Below are 20,679 nucleotides of genomic sequence, written 5' to 3'. Positions count from 1 at the left end.
TCATAGAATTCAGTTTACTGGTAGAATACAGGGGAAGTGATTTCAGTCGACAATGGAGGTTGCTTAAAAATCACATGCACAACCAGTTCCAGAATACTGCTCAAGCTTGTGGGACCCGTACCACACAGTACTAACAAAGTTTCAAGAAGTGGCTTTAAACGATGATTCACGGAATATATCACATTCCCCTATGTATCGCTTACACAGTGAATAGTGAGGATAAGTTAAGAATAATTACTGCAAGCACAGAGGCATGCAAACAATCATTCTTTCCACACTCCATTCGCGAATGGAATGGAAAAAATCCCAATAACTGGTACAATGGGTTGTACTCTCTGCTACGAACTTCACAGTTGGTTGCACAGTATAGATGTATCTACAGATGTAGTGGCCCTGTGCAAGTTTTTATCTCTGAGCATGGAATATTGTTTTTATTGAAAAGTAATATAACTTTAAAGGTTGTTCACATCTTAATGTGACTGTAAAAAAAAAAAATTAATGTGCACATCCCCTTCAGAGGATGTTACTTACACATACTGTCATTATTGATATCTTTGCTAGATATTAATGGCAGTTTTTGAGATGACCAATATTACCCATTACTTAATATGATGGTGAAGAAGCTCTCTATGTAACAGATGGCCGGTTAACTACAGATTAGTGCACATAGATATATGTATGAGAAGCAACGTTATTAGGAAGGAGTGAAGACAGCTGCTAATTTATTGTATTAATGAAAACAGCTGTGGCAGTCTGTGTAATTTATGTATGAACATTTTCCTGTATCATGAAATGTCAAATATTGGCAGGGACACAAAAAAAAATCATTTTAATTTTTGCCACATTCGGTGTTGTTCTTTCCAGAGTCCGGTTGCGTTGTTTGCCATTCTCTGTGCTACTTTTTGCCAAATTCATAGTGACTTTTTGGCAAATTCGACGCCCTTTTTCTGCCTAATTTATTTTCTTGTTACTTGCACTGTTGTCTTTTTTGCCAATTTCCATGTTTTTTGCCTCATCCATGTTTTTTTTCCAACTTTGGTGTCATCTTTTGTGGATTTTGGTGTCTTTTGTGCCAAATTCAGTACTATTTTTTGCAACATCCAGTGTTTCTTTTCATAAATTAGGTGCAATGTTTGGGTCAAATTTAGTGTTTTTTGCCAATATAACTTTTTCTTTTTGCCAATTTCAGTGCTATTTTTGATGTCACATCATACTTTGTTACACATAACATTAATGGTCATTTCAAGGCTATACACAAAGCTCAAACTTGAGGATAAAAAGAAGGCAAAATAAGATTTCAACATTCAATAATTTTGAGTTGCGAATATTGGTGAATCGTCATCCTCAGATTTATAACATTTTTATAAGCAAAAAAATTAAAAATTTCATGACATTTCCCAAATTTGCATTATTGTTTTTACTAAATTTACCTGTCCCTAAATATTGGCCGTCAGGATTTGTGATATTACGGGGCTCCAGAACGCCCTATACTTGCAATGTTAAAATAACGCTTATAAATTACATCTTTCCTCACAAAGTATTTGAGGTAGGAAGTTGAACTTTTTACAGATTATTTATTGGAATATGGGCTACAACTTAACACAGGGATTTTACAAAATTTTAGTTCAGTTATTAAAGATGATTTTTTTTCAATTGTAATGAAAATTCACAACATTTTTTTGCAATTTTTTATTTATATATTCAAAAATATACAGTTTTTTGGAAAAAGGCTGTGTTAAATTATGCAGAAGGTACTGTGTAACATTTACTGAAAGTTTGAAACAAATATGTTTGGAAGATCCTTAGAAAACATGTAATTAGTATGAGAAAATAAAAGTTTTGGGAATCGAGCGACAAAGATTGGATTAACTTTTTAGTGCATTCCAGGTCCATAGGATGGATTATCTTCATCCTCTGCAAACTCCTCCTCCAGCTTCCTCTTGTTCCTCCTCCTGTTTACTCTTGCTTGTATTTCTAGACTCTTTACAGCCCTGTCTGCAGCCCGAAGGCGTTCCTTGTCTAAAGGAAGCATCGCTCGTACCATGTTAGAACCTATCTTCATTCCCATATTTCTAAATACCTTTGGCTTTCCAACATTTCTCCTTTTCTTAAAAGCCTTCAGAGGATTTCTAATAACTTTACTTTTACTCATTATTATACTTCAACAAAACAGAGACTCAAGAAACAGAATTAATTACGAATATTTTCGAGATAACGACAGAGTAAATAAACATGAAACAATCGACAATCACACCAGCGATATATAGTGAACCATCACAGGTTAGCCACAACACATACTTTATCTCACATCACTAAAATGTACCTGATGAAAACGGACGTTAATAATAACACCATTTGACAGCAGTTTAACAGCGCCACAGTGGGTCACGCCCATGTAGAACACATTTCAAAAAAAATTTAAAAATAGTTGTAGTCTTCGGAATTGAATAACTTATATATCTATTAAAAGGTAATAGTCTGCAGATTCAGAAAACGCAAAAAAGTAAAAATTGAACTTTTCATGATTTTGAGCCTTTCCGGAGCCCCTTAAGGTAATATATGTTAACAGGGCATTCTGTGCATTAATCACTCGTTTTATTGCTCCCACTACCTATCAGTGTAACAGAGCTTCCTTCTTGGTACACCCACATGGCCTTTTTAAATTTTTTTCCTTATGCAACAGGGAACTACTATCTCTGACACACTGTAAACAGTCCGTGGTTTTATCGTTCTTTTCTATTTTCTTCCTTCCAGCTCATCTCCTAATGTCACCCTATTATTTCTTGCTCCTCTTCCAATCGATCCAGTAGACCTCCACATTGACTGATTCTGCACTATTGTCTTACGTTCCCAAGGCACGTCACTGCCACATTTGACAAGAACGTTGAGAGGATATTGCTTGATGTTAGGGAGACTGACATTTCTTAAATTCCAGATAATCATTACCGTACAGGGTGAGTCAGGAGGTTTTCCGGAGGGTGTTCCTTAGGTTATTTGAAACAAAAACTGTAAACAAAGTAATGGGATCAGATCCATAATTACGGAGCTACAGTAATTGAAAAACTCGGGAAAATGGCAGAAAACTTTTATTGTAGGATTTCACTAACAAAAATGCACATAATAATTAATTTAAACAATTCTGTAGCAGTCTCTTGCATTCAGAGTGGATTTAAAGCAAGTGTTCAAAATTTCCTCCCTGCATTTGAAGACAAAGATTTGTAATGGAGTGAACCATTCGAGTGGCATTTCATTATTTCACACGCTCGTTCCTTATTGACGTTGCTGCATCGAAAATACGTTGTATCAATTCTTCTCGTGTTTGCACCTTAACTTCGTACACGATGTCTTTCATCCACTCCCAAATGCAGTAATGTAGGGGTGTTAAATCTGGGGATCTGGCAGGCCAGTCGATAGGGGCCCCGCGACCTGTCCATCGATGTGGGAATTGCTGATTGAGATAAGCTGTTACCACACGGTGGAAATGTGCAGGTGCCCCGTCATGTCGGACGTACATGTGGCGTCATGTTTACAGAGGAACATCTTCAAGAAGCTGCAGCAAGTCTTCTCGTAAAGTTACCGCACATCTTACCATTTAAATTTCCCAGGAGAATAAACGGTCCCAGTAACTGGTCACACACAAAACCACACCAGAAATTGACACAGAATCTGGATTGAAACTGAGATACTACCGTGGCATGGGGATTTTCGTCTGCCCAGACATGCACGTTATGCATACTGTTGATGCCATCTCCCGTAAATGTCGACTGAACATTATGAAGTGATACAGCTGCTGATTTCCATCTAACCAGTGACAAATGTGCAAACAGTTGGCATAATCGTGGCTCTAAATGGCGAATGTTCTGCACATGAAAAGGATACAGTCCATTCTCGTGAAGAATCCAACATACCTTAGATTGTGAAACGTTTAGTAGGGTAGCCAGGCGTCTTGTACTTGAACGAGGACTGCGCTCTACTGAATTAAGGATGTTTTCCTCTTCTTGAACATCACAATGTCTTTCAGAGTGAATACGAATACTGTGAAGAGTACCAGTCTCTAGCAATGTTTGATATGTTCCAGTAAATGTTTTGGCACTCAGAGTCCTACGATTAGGATACCGACGGTGATATTCAGCAACAGCAGTTTTCCCATTACCATCAAAGAAATACCAAAAAGATAAGATAAGAGAGATTAGGGCTCGTACAGAGGCATATAGGCAGTCATTTTTCCCTCATTCTGTTTGGGAGTGGAACAGGGAGAGAAGATGCTAGTTGTGGTACGAGGTACCCTCTGCCACGCACCGTATGGTGGATTGCAGAGTATGTATGTAGATGTAGATGTAGATGTAGAATGCTGACAAATGGAGTCCGCTTGCTTCATGACAACGCTCGGCCTCACACAGCGCTCCGCCATACAGTCCAGACCTTGCGCCCACCGACTTCCATGTCTTCCGTTACCTAAAGTCACATCTTGGTGGAAAATCATTCCATCATCAAAGATGAAGTTGAAATGTGGTTCCGACAACAGGCAACAACCTTCTATGACTGTGGGATACAAAAGCTTGTGCACCGACTTAACAAATGTTTGGATAACGGGGGTGATTATGTCGAAAAATAACAAATAATCCAGTTAATAAGATGTAACTGACATTTTCTAAATAAATGTTCTATTTAAGGACAGCGAGCAATTGTATCTTTACTTTTTGAAATGCCCTTGTATATTGATGTGTGCAGCACAGAAACATGAATCACAAAACAGCATTCACACAAGCTTTTGAGCACTTGCTCTCTTTCTAGCAATAGTACACACATTCATGGACACAGACACCCAAAGGTACATTCCCATGGCCACAGCAAGACTGATTATTGAAAGCAGGTGTCTGAGCTGATGTTGGCAACGGGAGGCTGTGGATGGGAGGAGTGGAGGGGGGGGGGGGGGGGGGAAGGTGTGGAAGGACACAAGAATGGATTAGGGGGAAAGAGGCTGGTCTTTGGACAGATGACTCCACACAGCCACTCAAGAAGACGAGAACAGTACAGAGGGTGCAGCAAACAGAGATGAAGGAAGGAAAAGGAAAAGGGGGGAGGGAAGAAGGAAAAGGGAGGGGGGGACAGAGAGGTGAAGATGAAGGATGAAGAATAAAGAGGGAGAAAGAGAAGGGGGAGGTGGGGATATATGAGACAGAGACAGAGAGAGAGAGAGAGAGAGAGAGAGAGAGATAATGCCCACATGGAGGGGGGCACATAGTGGTGGGAGAATGCAGTGCACGATCTGGACAGAGGAGAGGTGAGGGCAGAACAGAGAAGGGAACAGGCAAGGCAAGGTGAGGTAGTGGGTAGAGGTTAGCAGAGGCTAAGGCCAGGGCGATCGTGAGAGTGTAGAATATGTCGGAAAGAGAATTCCCATCTGTGCCGTTCACAGAAACTTGTGCTGGAAGGAAGTATCCAAATGACCCACACAGTAAAGCAGCTGTCGAAGTGATTTGTGGTATGGTGTGCAGCGCATTTGGAAACTGGATGGTCTAGAATAAGATTTTCACTCTTTTGCAACGGAGTGTGTGCTGATATGAAACTTCCTGGTAGATTAAAACTGTGTGCCAGACCAAAACTATAACTCAGGACCTTTGCCTTTTGCACGCAAGTGCTCCACCACTTGCCCGCGAAAGGCAAAGATCCCGAGTTTGAGTCTTGGATGGTCTAGTTTGTGGTTTGCCACAGTTTGGTGGTGACCATTCACGCAAGTAGACAAATGGTTACTTGTCAGGACCACATAAAACACTGTACACAAATTGCGGCTTAGCTGTTATGTAATGTGGCAACTTTCACAAGTGGCCCTGCCTTTTACTGGGTAGGAGATGCCTGTGATTGGATTGTGGTAGGAGGTGGTAGGGACATGTATGGGACAGGTCTTGCATCTGGGCCTACCACACACAAATGCTCTGTGGGGTGTAGCATTTGGAGGAGGATTTGAGGAGGGATGGACACATATATTCTGTAGACATAGTGGGCAATGGAACATTACTCAGGGCTATGTGGATAGGATATAGTGAAAGATACCCTTCATCTCAAAGCACAATGAGAGGTAGTCGAAGCCCTGACAGAGGATGCAGTCGAGCTTTTCGAGGCCGGTAACACTAGGTGATCAGAGGAGTGAGTAAAGAGTAAAGAGAATGTAAGATGACAGATAAGATTTCGAAATGCAACAGTGACAATAACAAACGTAATTGTAGGGTTCAAATTTTTTTGTTTGTGCATTCATTTTGTATTCACCTTCCCTTTTTACCGTAATTTACCATACTATTTTATCCTGCCTATATATACGCAATAATACATAACTCACTTCCAAACCATAACAAAAAAAAATTTTTACCGCTTTCAAGACTACCGCTGCTATAAAATCCACTGTTCCCAGTTTACAAACATTTCTTGTGTAACCTTGTGAATACTATTTCACAGCTTCAGTTCCTTTCACCTATTAAACAACCATTTCGGCTAGTTCTAACAACTTTCGCTTTATTTCCATTCCCATTTTTCCCACATAACCGATCATTTTTTTAGCAGCTTCCCACAGGTTTTAACATTATTATTTCTACGTCAGACAACTGTTAGCCTCATTTTCATAATCTGCCACCACATAACCAGTCCTTTTAATACATTTACAATAACCAGTCCTTTTAATACATTTACACACAGTTTTTTTTGAAATTTTCCCGAATTTCTCCACCCTTTAACGTGTTTTGGACGCAACACAACTACCTAACCTTTGTGCACATAATTGTTTACCAACCTAAGTTCACCACAGGATCAACATAGCTCAGCTTTAACCAACACTTTTTCGACTCTTTTCACACCAGAACTCCAGTTGCTTTCTAGTTCACCTTTATCTCTCCCCATATATTTTTATTTTCACTTTATCCTCATGTTACAGTATCCACCTTCTAATACCATGTCACCCTCACAACATAGCCACAACGACCCCATTAAGTTTTATTTACATTCCCTCTGCAAACATTCCTTCGCCCTAGCCAGATTATGCTCCCATATTTTATTTACTCAGGCTTGTCTGACATTTGGCATTACCCCCAAAGGCCTCACACTAAAAGTTCCCATCTCTGGCTGTAACCCTTCTTTCCATCAGTCACTATACCAGTTCCAAACCGAACAATCCACAGCCCTCACCCGCCTACTCCTTCACCTACACATCAACTCAGCCAATGAACACACCCGTCAACTCCTATCCCTAATCAAAGTCCTTAATCTTTCCTCTCCCACATCCACACTGGCGGTTGAGAGCATCCTCCTACAGGCCAACCGCAAATTAGAACAGCATGCCACTCTCCATCTCAAAAAACTATCGTCTCCTGGTTTCCCACCTCTGGAGAGGCAACTCACTCACTCTCCACAACCTTTCCAACAAACCTCAACCTCCTCTCATTGCACACAAACCCAGTCTCTCCCATCTACTCAATCTCCCACTTCCAGCTCCACTCCCCCCAAAACCTCAAAATTCTAAACAACACAGTCTGCAACCACAACACCCCAATTCAGTAGTTAACCTTTCCTCCAAACCTCTCTCCCAATCTGAAACCTCTGTCCTATCCAAAGGCCTCACCTTCAGCCCCACTCCCAGATTCAACCAAACAGCCCTCGTCAAAGATTTACTGTCCTACACTCGTAGTCTCTGCTGGAAATATCACTTTGACACGAAGAAAAATAATCCTAATCCTACCCCTAATGATCCAACTCCCCAAGACACTATCCAAACTGAACCCTGCCTGGAACAGTTCCGTCCTCCGTCACAGTGGGACCCACCTCCTCTTCCTCAAAATCACCCTCTCCAAACCTTACACTATTTTCTCACTTCCAGCCTTGCCTCTCAATCTTTCTTGAAAAACCTTAATCCTACTCCCAACATCACCACAGCTGAAGCCCAGGCTATCCGTGATCTGAAGGCTCACCGACCCATCGTCATTCTTCCGACTGACAAGGGTTCCACAACCGTGGTACTTGATCATTGGGAGTATGTGGCTGAGGGACTGCGTCAGCTTTCAGACAACACTACATACAAAGTTTGCCAAGGTAATCCCATTCCTGATGGCCAGGCAGAGCTACAAGGAACCCTCAGAACCTTAGGCCCCCTACAATACCTTTCACCTGACTCCATCAACCTCCTGACCCCACCGACACCCCGCACCCCTACCTTCTACCTACTTCCTAAAATTCACAAACCCAAACATCCCGGCCGCTCCATTGTAGCTGGTTACCAAGCCCCCACAGAACGAATCTCTGCCTACGTAGATCAACAACTTTGACCCATTACATGCAGTCTCCCATCCTTCATCAAAGACACCAACCACTTTCTCGAACGCCTGGAATCCTTACCCAATCTGTTGCCGCAGAAACCATCCTTGTAACCGTTGATGCCACTTCCTTATACACAAATATCCCACATGTCCAGGGCCTCGCTGCAATGGAGCACTTCCTTTCACGCCCATCACCTGCTACCCTACCTAAAACCTCTTTCCTCATTACCTTAGCCAGCTTCATCCTAACCCACAACTTCTTCACTTTCGAAGGCCAGACATACCAACAATTAAAGGGAACAGCCACGGGTACCAGGATGGCCCCGTCATATGCCAACCTATTTACGGGTCGCTTAGAAGAAGCCTTCTTGATTAGCCAAGCCTGCCAACCCAAAGTTTGGTACAGATTTACTGATGACATCTTCATGCTCTGGGCTCACAGTGAAGAAGAACTCCAGAATTTCCTCTCCAACCTCAACTCCTTTGGTTCCATCAGATTCACCTGGTCCTCCTCCAAATCCCATGCCACTTTCCTCGAAGTTGACCTCCACCTGTGCAATGGCCAGCTTCACACATCCGTCCACATCAAACCCACCAACAAGCAACAGTACCTCCATTATGACAGCTGCCACCCATTCCATATCAAATGGTCCCTTCCCTACAGCTTAGGTCTTCATGGCAAACGAATCTGCTCCAGTCCTGAATCCTTGAACCATTACACCAATAACCTGGAAACAGCTTTCACATCCCGCAACTACCCTCCAGACCTGGTACAGAAGCAAATAACCAGAGCTACTTCCTCATCCCCTCAAACCCAGAACCTCCCACAGAAGAACACCAAAAGTGCCCCACTTGAGACAGGATACTTTCCAGGACTGGATCAGACTATGAATGTGGCTCTCCAGAAGGGATATGACTTCCTCAAATCCTGCCCTGAAATGAGATCCATCCTTCACGAAATCCTCCCCACTCCACGAAGAGTGTCTTTCCGCCGTCCACCTAACCTTCGTAACCTCTTAGTTCATCCCTATGAAATCCCCAAACCACCTTCCCTACCCTCTGGCTCCTACCCTTGTAACCGCCCCCAGTGTAAAACCTGTCCTATGCACCCCCCCACCACCACCTACTCCAGTCCTGCAACCTGGAAGGTGTACACGATCAAAGGCAGAGCCACGTGTGAAAGCACCCACGTGATTTACCAACTGACCTGCCTACACTGTGAAGCTTTCTATGTGGGAATGACCAGCAACAAACTGTCCATTCGCATGAATGGACACAGGCAGACAGTGTTTGTTGGTAATGAGGATCACCCTGTGGCTAAACACGCCTTGGTGCACGGCCAGCACATCTTGGCACAATGTTACACCGTCCGGGTTATCTGGATACTTCCCACTAACACCAACCTATCCGAACTCCGGAGATGGGAACTTGCCCTTCAATATATTCTCTCTTCCCGTCACCCACTACACCTCAACCTCCGCTAATTTCAAGTTGCCGCCCCTCGTACATCACCTGTCATTCAACAACATCTTTGCCTATGTACTTCCACCTCGACTGACATCTCTGCCCAAACTCTTTGCATTTACGTATGTCTGCCTGTGTGTGTGGGGGGGGGGGGGGGGGGGGGGCGCGTGCGCCAGCGAGCGAGCAAGAGTGTATACCTGTCCTTTTTTCCCCCTAAGGTAAGTCTTCCCCCCCCCCCCCCCCCCCACCTAAGGTAAGTCTTTCTGCTCCTGGGACCAAGAGGAAGATGGAGAGACAGGTGGCTGAAAGGAGTAGAGGAATGCATCCAGAAGAAAGGAGAAGACTGGACCAAGATGAAGACAGAGAGATGGTGGCAAAACAGAAGACGATGGAGAGGCCTATGTTCTATACAGACCCAGCCAGAGGCTGGAAACTGTCCAAGATGACGATAATGATAATGCTGCTGCTGCTGCTGCTGATGATGATGATGATGATGATGATGATGACTGTGAGCAGATCATTCTTGGGATATTCTACAGAAGGTGTCTTCCACAGCTGCTTGTGCCTCATTACTGCATAACTTTACTCTTTCCACACCCGTCAATGTTATCCTTCACCACTCAGGTTTATAGAGTGTGATTTGCAGTAGAATCAATGAATGACGGTGCTAATGGAGGGACGCAGGAAAGATATTGAGGCAAAAATTAAGTGTAGTAACTCATGTGATTTCGATCACATATCAACAAATTACAGGACAGAATTACTAGCTAGTATCTACCTTTAAGAAGTGAAATGAGTAGTACTGCTAACAGACACATGTAAAAGAAAGACTGAGAGACTTGCTAGCTTTTGGAACTAACAGTTCCTTTGTCAGAGATGAGATATTGGTAGGTTGGTAGAGGTTACAGAGGAAAGGCTAGCCTGTAAGACCCCACGATGCAAGGACTGTCGAGTACAAAAAGAAAGGTTTGTTCTATAGTGGAGGTTGTTGTGCTGACTATCATTCAATGTCTGTGTGAATGTATACAACGTTTTAGTACCTTTCATGTAAATTTTTCTGACGCACTAACTTCATTTCTTCAATAAAAAGGCACTGAAACACAAAGACACAGAACACTTTCAATTGACACTGGTTATATGAAAAATTGTGTTGAATAGAGTAAAAAAGCAGTGTGTTGGCAAGCAGTAGCAGAGGCGATGAAATGGGTAGACTGTAATGAAGTTAAAACAGCATAGGCTGCACACCTCGATAGTTCGATACTTCACCTTGAAATTGTGTGGGAGTATGCATGAAGCATTCTGCTCCGAACTTTGCCATAATCCTACTCCAATTAGGATTACACAGACAATGATTTAATTTACAGACTACCGTGTTGACAGCCACTGCCCACAGTATCTCAGTAAGACCATAACTGAGAAGCATTGTGTGAGAACTTTCTGCTCTACCCCTGATTTCATGTTCAGCTTCACCATTCTGTTCTGATGTATGTGCAAACTGATTTCATAGATAATACCTGCCCTTTTGAAATGATTATGAACTAGACCATAAACAAATGCTGTTCTGTTGTCAATACTAGTAAATTTACATCTACTCCTTAATAAATCAAAGTCTCTAAAATGTTATGAATATAATAGAGGGAAACATTCCACGTGGGAAAAATATAACTAAAAATAAAGATGCTGTAACTTACCAAACGAAAGCGTTGGTATGTTGATAGGAGACAATAAAAAACACACACAAACACACACGCAAATTTCGAGCTTTCGCAACCCAAGGTTGCTTCATCAGGAAAGAGGGAAGGAGAGGGAAAGACGAAAGGATGTGGGTTTTAAGGGAGAGGGTAAAGAGTCATTCCAATCCCGGGAGGGGAATGACATACCAGCGCGCGCGCGCACACACACACACACACACACACACACACACACACACACACACACACACACACACACACACACACACACACACAGGATGGATATGTGTGTGTGTGCGAGAGTGTATACCTGTCCTTTTTTCCCCCTAAGGTAAGTCTTTCCACTCCTGGGATTGGAATGACTCCTTACCCTCTCCCTTAAAACCCACATCCTTTCGTCTTTCCCTCTCCTTCCCTCTTTCCTGATGAAGCAACCTTGGGTTGTGAAAGCTCAAAATTTGTGTGTGTGTTTGTGTGTATTTTATTGTCTCCTATCAACATACCAACGCTTTCGTTTGGTAAGTTACAGCATCTCTATTTTTAGATATATTTTTCTCTAAAACGTTACACGCATGCATTCAGGCATTCAGTGAATGATGATTACTCACATTTCTAAATGTTTCAGAAGGTAGATCTCGCTGAGTGCTTCGTCGGTAACAAGTGCTGACTTACTTAACCTCAGTTCACACAGATTGGGACAGCCCTGTGAAATGGTAAGCACTGTCTCATTCTGGAGGTTGGCAGCACCTTGCAACTGCAGCCGTCGGAGCTGTGTTAGACATCCGGGCCTGCAATTATAAAGAAGAAAGGTATGTAACAGAGCTTTGGGTAAGAGTGTATAATTAAGTAAACAGATGTGCCTATGTAATCATTTATAGAAATCTAATTATTTAGATGCCAATCTGTCACTTGAGCTCCTACATTTTAATCACTGTGAAAATAGATGTATTTTTACTCTTAAGACAGACGGACATGAAGAATGAGAGTATTAACTGCATACTTTTACCAGCACAGATACATAACAGTACACATTTAGTTGTGCAAGTGTTCGCACATGAAGGTCTCTGTCAGTGACCACAGAGATAACATACCACAGTTCCATAAAACATACAGTCCTTGTGCCACCATTCTTTACATGAACTAACAACATGATCTTTCATTAGTATCTGAATTCAACACATTTGAATTTTTGTTTACATTCTCCAGTACTTTTTTGATTATTTCTTCCCTTTGAACAATTATGTCACTGTTAACACATCCAGCAGTCATTTTTGAGAGTGCAGTTTCACGCACAGGAATGTACAAAATTGCAGAAATACTATAGCCATTTCCATTCATGCAACTGAAGTTCACAGTTCACACTTTTTCAAATCAGTGTAACAGATGACCTAGTGAAACGCAGCTCAAAATTTTAATTCACACTAATCGTTTCTTCCTGTTGGCATCTGAAGCACACTTCCGAAGATTTCTCACATAATCCTCATCTTAAAACCAGCGTCACTATGTGCCACGATTAAATTAGCAACAGTGTTACATTACCACTTTACATACTCTTTTCTTCAATTGGCCAACCACTTGTGATGTTTCTGTAGCATATTACAATATGTACGAAAAACAATTCAACTGACACAATTAATTGTGGATCACGAAATGCATTGTTCATTACTGAAATTGTTCCTTCTACAAAAACTAATTCGAGCTGCACTTTAACTCAGAAAAATCCCATATGCCACAATACATAATAAATTTCTTCACACTGAAACTGTAGGTATTCTGCAACCAAGTAGCAAGTACTTAAACCGAATATAATTTTGAAATATGTGTCATTTCATCCCAGTTATATCGAAACACACATCTTATACCATCAAGAGTACTGCAGATCAACTGGAACTCATTCAAATATTATGCTCATCATGCACAGAATGTGAACAATTATAATTCACAAAAGATTGTCAGCAGGCAAAAAATTATTTGCAGTGCTGGATTCTGCTACACCAGTTGTTGCATGAATATATGCCCATAGTGTAGAATACTTTTAAAAAATGACATCAAATAGTAAGTAATATAGGATTCTTACACAGTCACGATCAAAATTAATCCTCACCCTGGGCAAATGCAATTTTTTTAATCAGTTTTCTGAAGAGTAATGAGCAATGTCCGCTTTTCAGAGACAGTTTTTCTGGTCTAGAAGAATTTTCTCTCTTTCCTTTTTATTTTCCGTCTGCTACTTATCCGTCTGTTCCTGTTAGAGACCATTCTTCACCGGTGACAAGAAGATATCATCAGACTTTTTGGTCCTCCACTTCCTTCTATCAACTGATGACAATTTTGGCAGAGGATGGAAGTCAGAAATGGGCACGTGCATTTGCACTCTTGTAACAGTCTCTTCTAGAACTCCCGGAGAAGTTTCTGGCTAGATTTTATATGCTGGACCAATGTCTCAAATCATGTCATTATCCTTTATGATCTGAACTGCAGCTTCTTCTCTTGTTGTTACATGAGAAGGAGCAAAATCCTCCACCAAACAAAACTCAGCATCCTGTGTGTATATTCCTGTAATTTTTTATTTTTCTTCTGCCTTCTCCACTCTTGCTTGTGGCAGTTGGCACTTTTGAATAAACTGCCGCAGCGATGTGTTCTGTTTCCCTGAAAATTCACAAGTTGACAGAAGTACCATTAAATCTGACCACATGACAGACAGCTGCTGTCACATGGGTGAGGAATTAATATTGTGTAGACTTAATAGCTAATGCAAGAAACTAAACTGCCACAACTGTTTGTTAATAACTGATTAACCTTCTAAGTGACATTGGTTTCTAAGTTGGTATGCTCGACATACGAGTAGACAAGTGAGTAATGGTATGAATATTTGCCAATGTCCTTCAAGGTACTTATCTTCAGAGCTGGTTTTGTGTTTAGCTAGCACTTGTTGATTGTGCATTTACTCCAGTGAAATCTGCTGCTATAAATGAACAGTAAGTTCAGCTGACAGTAACATTACCTACATTACAAAGTATAAAATTAATATGGGAGTCCTTATTAACCATATTGACAGCTATTTTTTCCATGCCGTACATGTAAGCATATAATATTGTTCCACACATTAACTTGAAAATGTTAGCCTATAGTTAGAAGCATCATACTGACATTCGTGAATATTTTTTTTAGATCTATATGAATGATTTCAAGGAGATGTCATACTTTTATGGTAGGTCAAGTTCTGGCTTATTGTGTAATATACTACTCGGAAAAGGCTACACGAGAACATGCAGAAGATTCAGAATTCGGAAGACAGACTGATGAAGATGACGTAGCTTGTATTTCCATAGTTTCAAACACTACTGCAGTAGCTGATGATGATCTGAATAATACTGTGTCAAGTGGACCTGTGGGTGAAATGTTTAGTGAAGCAGGAAGGAGAGACTGCCTTTGCTTCGAGAAGCATTTCATAATTCAAAAAAATTGACTCTGATACTGAAGTGGTTGCAAATTTGGGTAAATATGGTGAACGCATTATTGTGGCCAAGATAGACATAAAGCCCATGCCTACCACAGTAGTACAAGTTTATATGCCAACTAGCTCCGCAAATGAAGAGACTGATGAAATGTATGATGATATAAAAGAAATTATTCACATAGTGAAGGGAGACAAAAATTTAATAGTCATGGGTGACTGGAATTCAATAGTAGGAAAAGGAAGAGAAGGAAACGTAGTAGGTGAATATGGATTGGGGGGAAGAAATGAAAGAGGAACCCGCCTGGTAGAATTTTGCACAGAGCATAGCTAAAACTTGGTTCAAGAATCATAAAAGGAGGTTGTATACATGGAAGAGGCCTGGAGATACCAGAAGGTATCAGATAGATTATATAATGGTAAGACAGAGATTTAGGAACCAGGTTTTAAATTGTAAGACATTTCCAGGGGCAGATGTGGACTCTGACCACAATCTATTGGTTATGAACTGTAGATTAAAACTGAAGAGACTGCAAAAAGGTGGTAATTTATGGAGATGAGACCTGGATAAACTGAAAGAACCAGAGGTTGTAGAGAGTTGCAGGGAGAGCATTACGGAACGATTGACAAGAATGGGCAAAAGAAATACAGTACAAGAAGAATGGGTAGCTTTGAGAGATGAAATAGTGAAGGCAGCAGAGGATCAAGTAGGTAAAAATATGAGGGCTAGTAGAAATCCTAGGGTAACAGAAGATATACTGAATTTAATTGATGAAAGGAGAAAATATAAAAATGTAGTAAAAGAATCAGGCAAAAAGGAATACAAACGTCACAAAAATAAGACTGACAAGAATTGCAAAATGGCTAAGCAGGGATGGCTAGAGGACAAACGTAAGGATGTAGAGGCTTATCTCACAAGGGGTAAGATAGATACTGCCTACAGGAAAATTAAAGAGACCTTTGGAGAAAAGAGAACCACTTGTATGAATATCAAGATATGAATATCAAGAGTTCAGATGGAAACCCAGATCTAAGCAAAGAAGGGAAAGCAGAAAGGTGGAAAGGGGGGGGGGGGGGGGCTATACAAAGGCGATGTACTTGAGCACAATATTATGGAAATGAAAGAGGATGTAGATGAAGATGAAATGGGAGATATGATACTGTGTGAAGAGTTTGACAGAGCACTGAAAGACCTAAGTGGAAACAAGGTTCCAGGAGTCGACAAGATTCCATTAGAATTACTGACAGCCACCTCTCTCAGTCCTTAAGAAGTCTTCTGCGAGAACACAATTACACCTTTCAATAATATTCTAAATGTCCACTTCTGCAGACACACACACGCCCCCCCCCCCCCCCCCCCCCACACACACACACACACAGTTCACTGTTCGATAATGTTGAACTTAGAATTCTGCATATTTTGTCATTTCCTCTCTTCTGACAGACAGTAGGTCTATGGTGTGCCCCACATGAGGATTCAACTCTCTTGTTAAATGGAGGTACAAAGGTTAGAACTTTAATAGTACACTGCTGTAGAGATGCAATACTGTAGCAGAGACAAGACACGACAAATCAAATTATGTTGCAAATACCACACGATAGTTACGTACACCAACCTCACCTCAGCACAAAGGGAATCATCCGATCACCACCATGCACGTGTTTAGTTATAAGAATGATGGAGCCTCATTTAGTGGACGGTTTGATGTAGTGGTGTCACTATGAAAAACAACTGAACTGGACACAAACTGATTGTACAGCAATACAGTTCCACTGAAGTGATCGAGAGTCTTGCGAGGCATCCGCATCCCTTTACAGAAGTCGGGGTGAAAGGTTCCAATGGGGTAGGCCAAAAATGTGGCAGACATTCGTCGACCAGGTTGTACGCGTATAAGTGAAGTACTGTCTACTCTTACTGCGTTGCTCATCAGTAACTGACACCGAGAATTTGTGAGATGGCCCGAGAGATAGGATTAACACATACAACAACATTTCACATTCTGAAAGAGTGTCTAGGCACGAGAAAAGTTCGATCACAGTGGATCCCACACGATTTGGCAGAAATCCAGAAATAGCTGCTGTTATATTTAGCCAGCCACGGGCTACCTCTGGCACAATGCCTGCATCCTAGGGGCTTCCTTACCCTCAGTTCTCAAGCATTCCTCTGTTGAGTATTTACAAATTCGTGCGGCATACTGTGTCGTAAATGCGGTATCCCTTATGAACAATCTGCTTGCACAAAAATCGTTGCAGGTGCCACCAACCACATTTCCGAGAAGCGTGCACCTCGAAAAACAGTGGCACTGCTACCGTGGGACCAGTCTGCTCAGCGGGTCAAGTGATCGCCATTCTCCCACGGGTATCCTGTACTTGGCATACAGAAATCCTCCAGCAGGCAGCAGTACAATGTGCTCAGTTCTGAGCCAGAAGATGGCTGCACTTCACAGCCCACCAGTTGGAACTTCACCGAGACTGGCCCAGACACTCACACCTACATTGCCATTCTGCACCGACACAACTCCGTATCGAGCCGTCACCGTACCGAGGTCGAGTTCCCTCCGAATGGTGCCATCTCCCCATTGAGCCGTCCCCGACATCGAGCCGTCCCCGACATCGAGCCGTCCCCGACATCGAGCCGTCCCCGACATCGAGCCGTCCCCGACATCGAGCCGTCCCCGACATCGAGCCGTCCCCGACATCGAGCCGTCCCCGACATCGAGCCGTCCCCGACATCGAGCCGTCCCCGACATCGAGCCGTCCCCGACATCGAGCCGTCCCCGACATCGAGCCGTCCCCGACATCGAGCCGTCCCCGACATCGAGCCGTCCCCGACATCGAGCCGTCCCCGACATCGAGCCGTCCCCGACATCGAGCCGTCCCCGACATCGAGCCGTCCCCGACATCGAGCCGTCCCCGACATCGAGCCGTCCCCGACATCGAGCCGTCCCCGACATCGAGCCGTCCCCGACATCGAGCCGTCCCCGACATCGAGCCGTCCCCGACATCGAGCCGTCCCCGACATCGAGCCGTCCCCGACATCGAGCCGTCCCCGACATCGAGCCGTCCCCGACATCGAGCCGTACCCGACATCGAGCCGTACCCGACATCGAGCCGTACCCGACATCGAGCCGTACCCGACATCGAGCCGTACCCGACATCGAGCCGTACCCGACATCGAGCCGTACCCGACATCGAGCCGTCTCTATGCTGCGGTGCCTCCACTTCGAGCTATCACCGCACTGTGCTGACTCCGTGCCTCGCAGCCTCCGCACCATTCTGTTTTTGCACCACTTCATCTCTGCATCGAGTCATCTAGACCTCCCATTTCATCTAGACCTCTCCGTGCATTGGCGTCTGCACGTTAAGACAACGTAACAAGACTCACTCCACTGAGCTGCGAGCTCGACATATCATCCCTTACTGCCCTACAGATGACTCACCCCACTATTCTGTCTCCACTGCACCACCTTCTCGTCGTGCCATCTTGGCACCACGGCACCGTAATGCCAGTCGTCGCACCACTCAGAGCCCGACGTGGCAGAATGTGTTGCACTACAGACATTGCTCAGATATGCACTGGGAACTGTTTACACATTAGCAGATTTGTTTATGCTATTCTTAATGACTGTGGACAGTCTTCAGGTTCTTATACAGAACTACACATGCCGTTAATAGCTGTGTTCCTTACTTCAACTGTGGCAGTACTCGGTAATTGCGCACCATCCTTGCTACAGTGTCTGGATGTGAAAGCTGTGAAGAGATGCTGCTTATATCCTCCTGGAATGCTACAAACATGAAGGAGAGGTCTCAGAATGAGATTTTCACTCTGCAGCGGAGTGTGCGCTGATATGAAACTTCCTGGCAGATTAAAATTGTGTGCCCGACCGAGACTCGAACTCGTGACCTTTGCCTTTCACAAGGTGGCAGAATTGAAGCTGTGAGGATGCAGGTCGTGAGTCGTGCTTGGGTAGCTCAGTTGGTAGAGCACTTGCCCGCGAAAAACAAAGGCCCTGAGTTCGAGTTTCGGTCCAGCACACAGTTTTAATCTGCCAGGAAGTTTCATGAAGGAGAGGCTTTCTTACTTACTTCCAATCATTGCACTGAATGAGACATGGGCCAAACCTTACGAGCTGCATCTGAAAACAGTACAAATCAATAGTGTCATTACAGGTCATCACGACGATCGAAAGTTTGTCAGAATCTCGGCAATGTGAACATTACAGTGGATGTCGTGTGGGACTGTTAGAGTTTAATCCTGATGTATACCATTCCCCAATAGCACGTAGGCAATGCACTGTACTGCCGTTCAATTTTTGGAAGACAACTCATGACCAGCTTTCAGAAAAGTGGTGATCCTTTCTGTAGAACTCATCCAGTAAATATGAGACCAATTTATTTGATCGGCGGTGCTAGGAAGTCCTCTGACAACAGTTGTACTCCCTGAACTGCAGCCATTGTGACTAACTTGATTCCTAAGATGAAGGAACCACTTCATGGTATTAACTGCAGAACTGTTATAGAGACTCATCAGACACAGGCTGCACCATCCAAACTGTCAACACAAGTAATATGACTAAAACTATACCACAATCATCACACCGCTAACAACAGCTTCTACACAATTCTGTTGACTACTCTGAAGACTGTAAAACTTTGTCCCAGATTATCTTTTGTCTATTAGCTGCTACTAAAAAAAAAAGACTAGATTAGCATGGAGAGCTGCATCAAGCCAGTCTTTGGGCTGAAGAAAACAACAACAACAACAACAACAAAAACTATCGCTATTACAGTTCCTGCCTTCATACGTGGACTGCTAACTGCATTCTCTTCCTTCTCTTTTCTTCCTTTTGTTCTCTTTGTTCTTGATGTATGAGGCCTGTTCAAAAAATTCCAGAACACTTGTAATTTAGTGCCAATGGTGTGTTGGAGCAAAATGTGGTTAGCATCCCTGCACATGCTTGTGTTTAATGTGTAGCTGCCAGAAGTTTCATTGTTGTATGTCAGTTATAGTTCAGTGCTGTGGTGAATAGAACGTCGAGTCACGCAGTTTGAGAATTTCGAGATGGCAGAGTTAGAGGAGCAACGTACCTGTATCCAATTTTGTATGAAACTCAAGAAAACCTTTACAGAGACACACCTAATGATGCGGAAAGCCTACAGTGATGAGTACTCAAGTCATATTCGGTCTTACGAATGGTTCACGCAGTTTAAAAATGACCAGATGGAAATTAAAGAAGACCCTCATTGAGGACGCCCTTTGACACCTACTAATAATGCCCATGTCAGGAATGTCAGCAAAATTGTGCATGCCAATCGAAGATTGCAGAAGAATTTAACATTTCCACTTGATCGTCTCATAAAATCCTGACACAGCATCTTGGAATGCATCACGTTGCCACCAAGTTCGTCCCACAGCTCACGAATCGAGACCAGAAATACCTTCGCCTCGCAATGTGTGAAGAACTTTTGGATTACACAAATGAGAATGAGTTGTTCCTGAAGATAATCATAACTGGTGGTGGGATGTGGGTCTGTGGTTATGATGTTGAGACAGAGGTTCAACCTTCACAATGGGTCAGGGAAGGTTCTCCAAAGAAGAAGGAGAAAAAAAAGGAGGAGGAAAAAAAGGGAGAGAAAGAAATTAAAACTCATCAGGTGAAATCAAATGTCAAAGCCCTGCTTTGGAGGATTAGTTCATCACGAATTCACGCCACAGGGACAAACTGTTTATCGATGTTACTATCATGTTGCAACACCTGCAAGAAAATGT

The 20,679-nt window shown here is 42.9% G+C and overlaps 1 protein-coding gene across 3 annotated transcripts in view; it reads right to left on the bottom strand.

Moving 5' to 3' along the window:
• LOC126215056 (F-box/LRR-repeat protein 7-like) overlaps positions 1-20,679 on the bottom strand; it is a 167,851-nt gene that overhangs the window by 16,982 nt on the left and 130,190 nt on the right. For all 3 annotated transcript variants that reach the window (XM_049941702.1, XM_049941703.1, XM_049941704.1), the window contains one exon: positions 12,064-12,243. In XM_049941702.1, the coding sequence (XP_049797659.1) occupies positions 12,064-12,243 (180 nt within the window). The remainder of the gene's footprint in view (positions 1-12,063; positions 12,244-20,679) is intronic.

The sequence above is a fragment of the Schistocerca nitens genome, chromosome 12, assembly GCF_023898315.1.
Source record: "Schistocerca nitens isolate TAMUIC-IGC-003100 chromosome 12, iqSchNite1.1, whole genome shotgun sequence".
Classification (NCBI taxonomy): domain Eukaryota; kingdom Metazoa; phylum Arthropoda; class Insecta; order Orthoptera; family Acrididae; genus Schistocerca; species Schistocerca nitens.
Note: the sequence above shows the minus strand (reverse complement) of the source record. Positions and strands in the feature narration are given on the sequence as shown.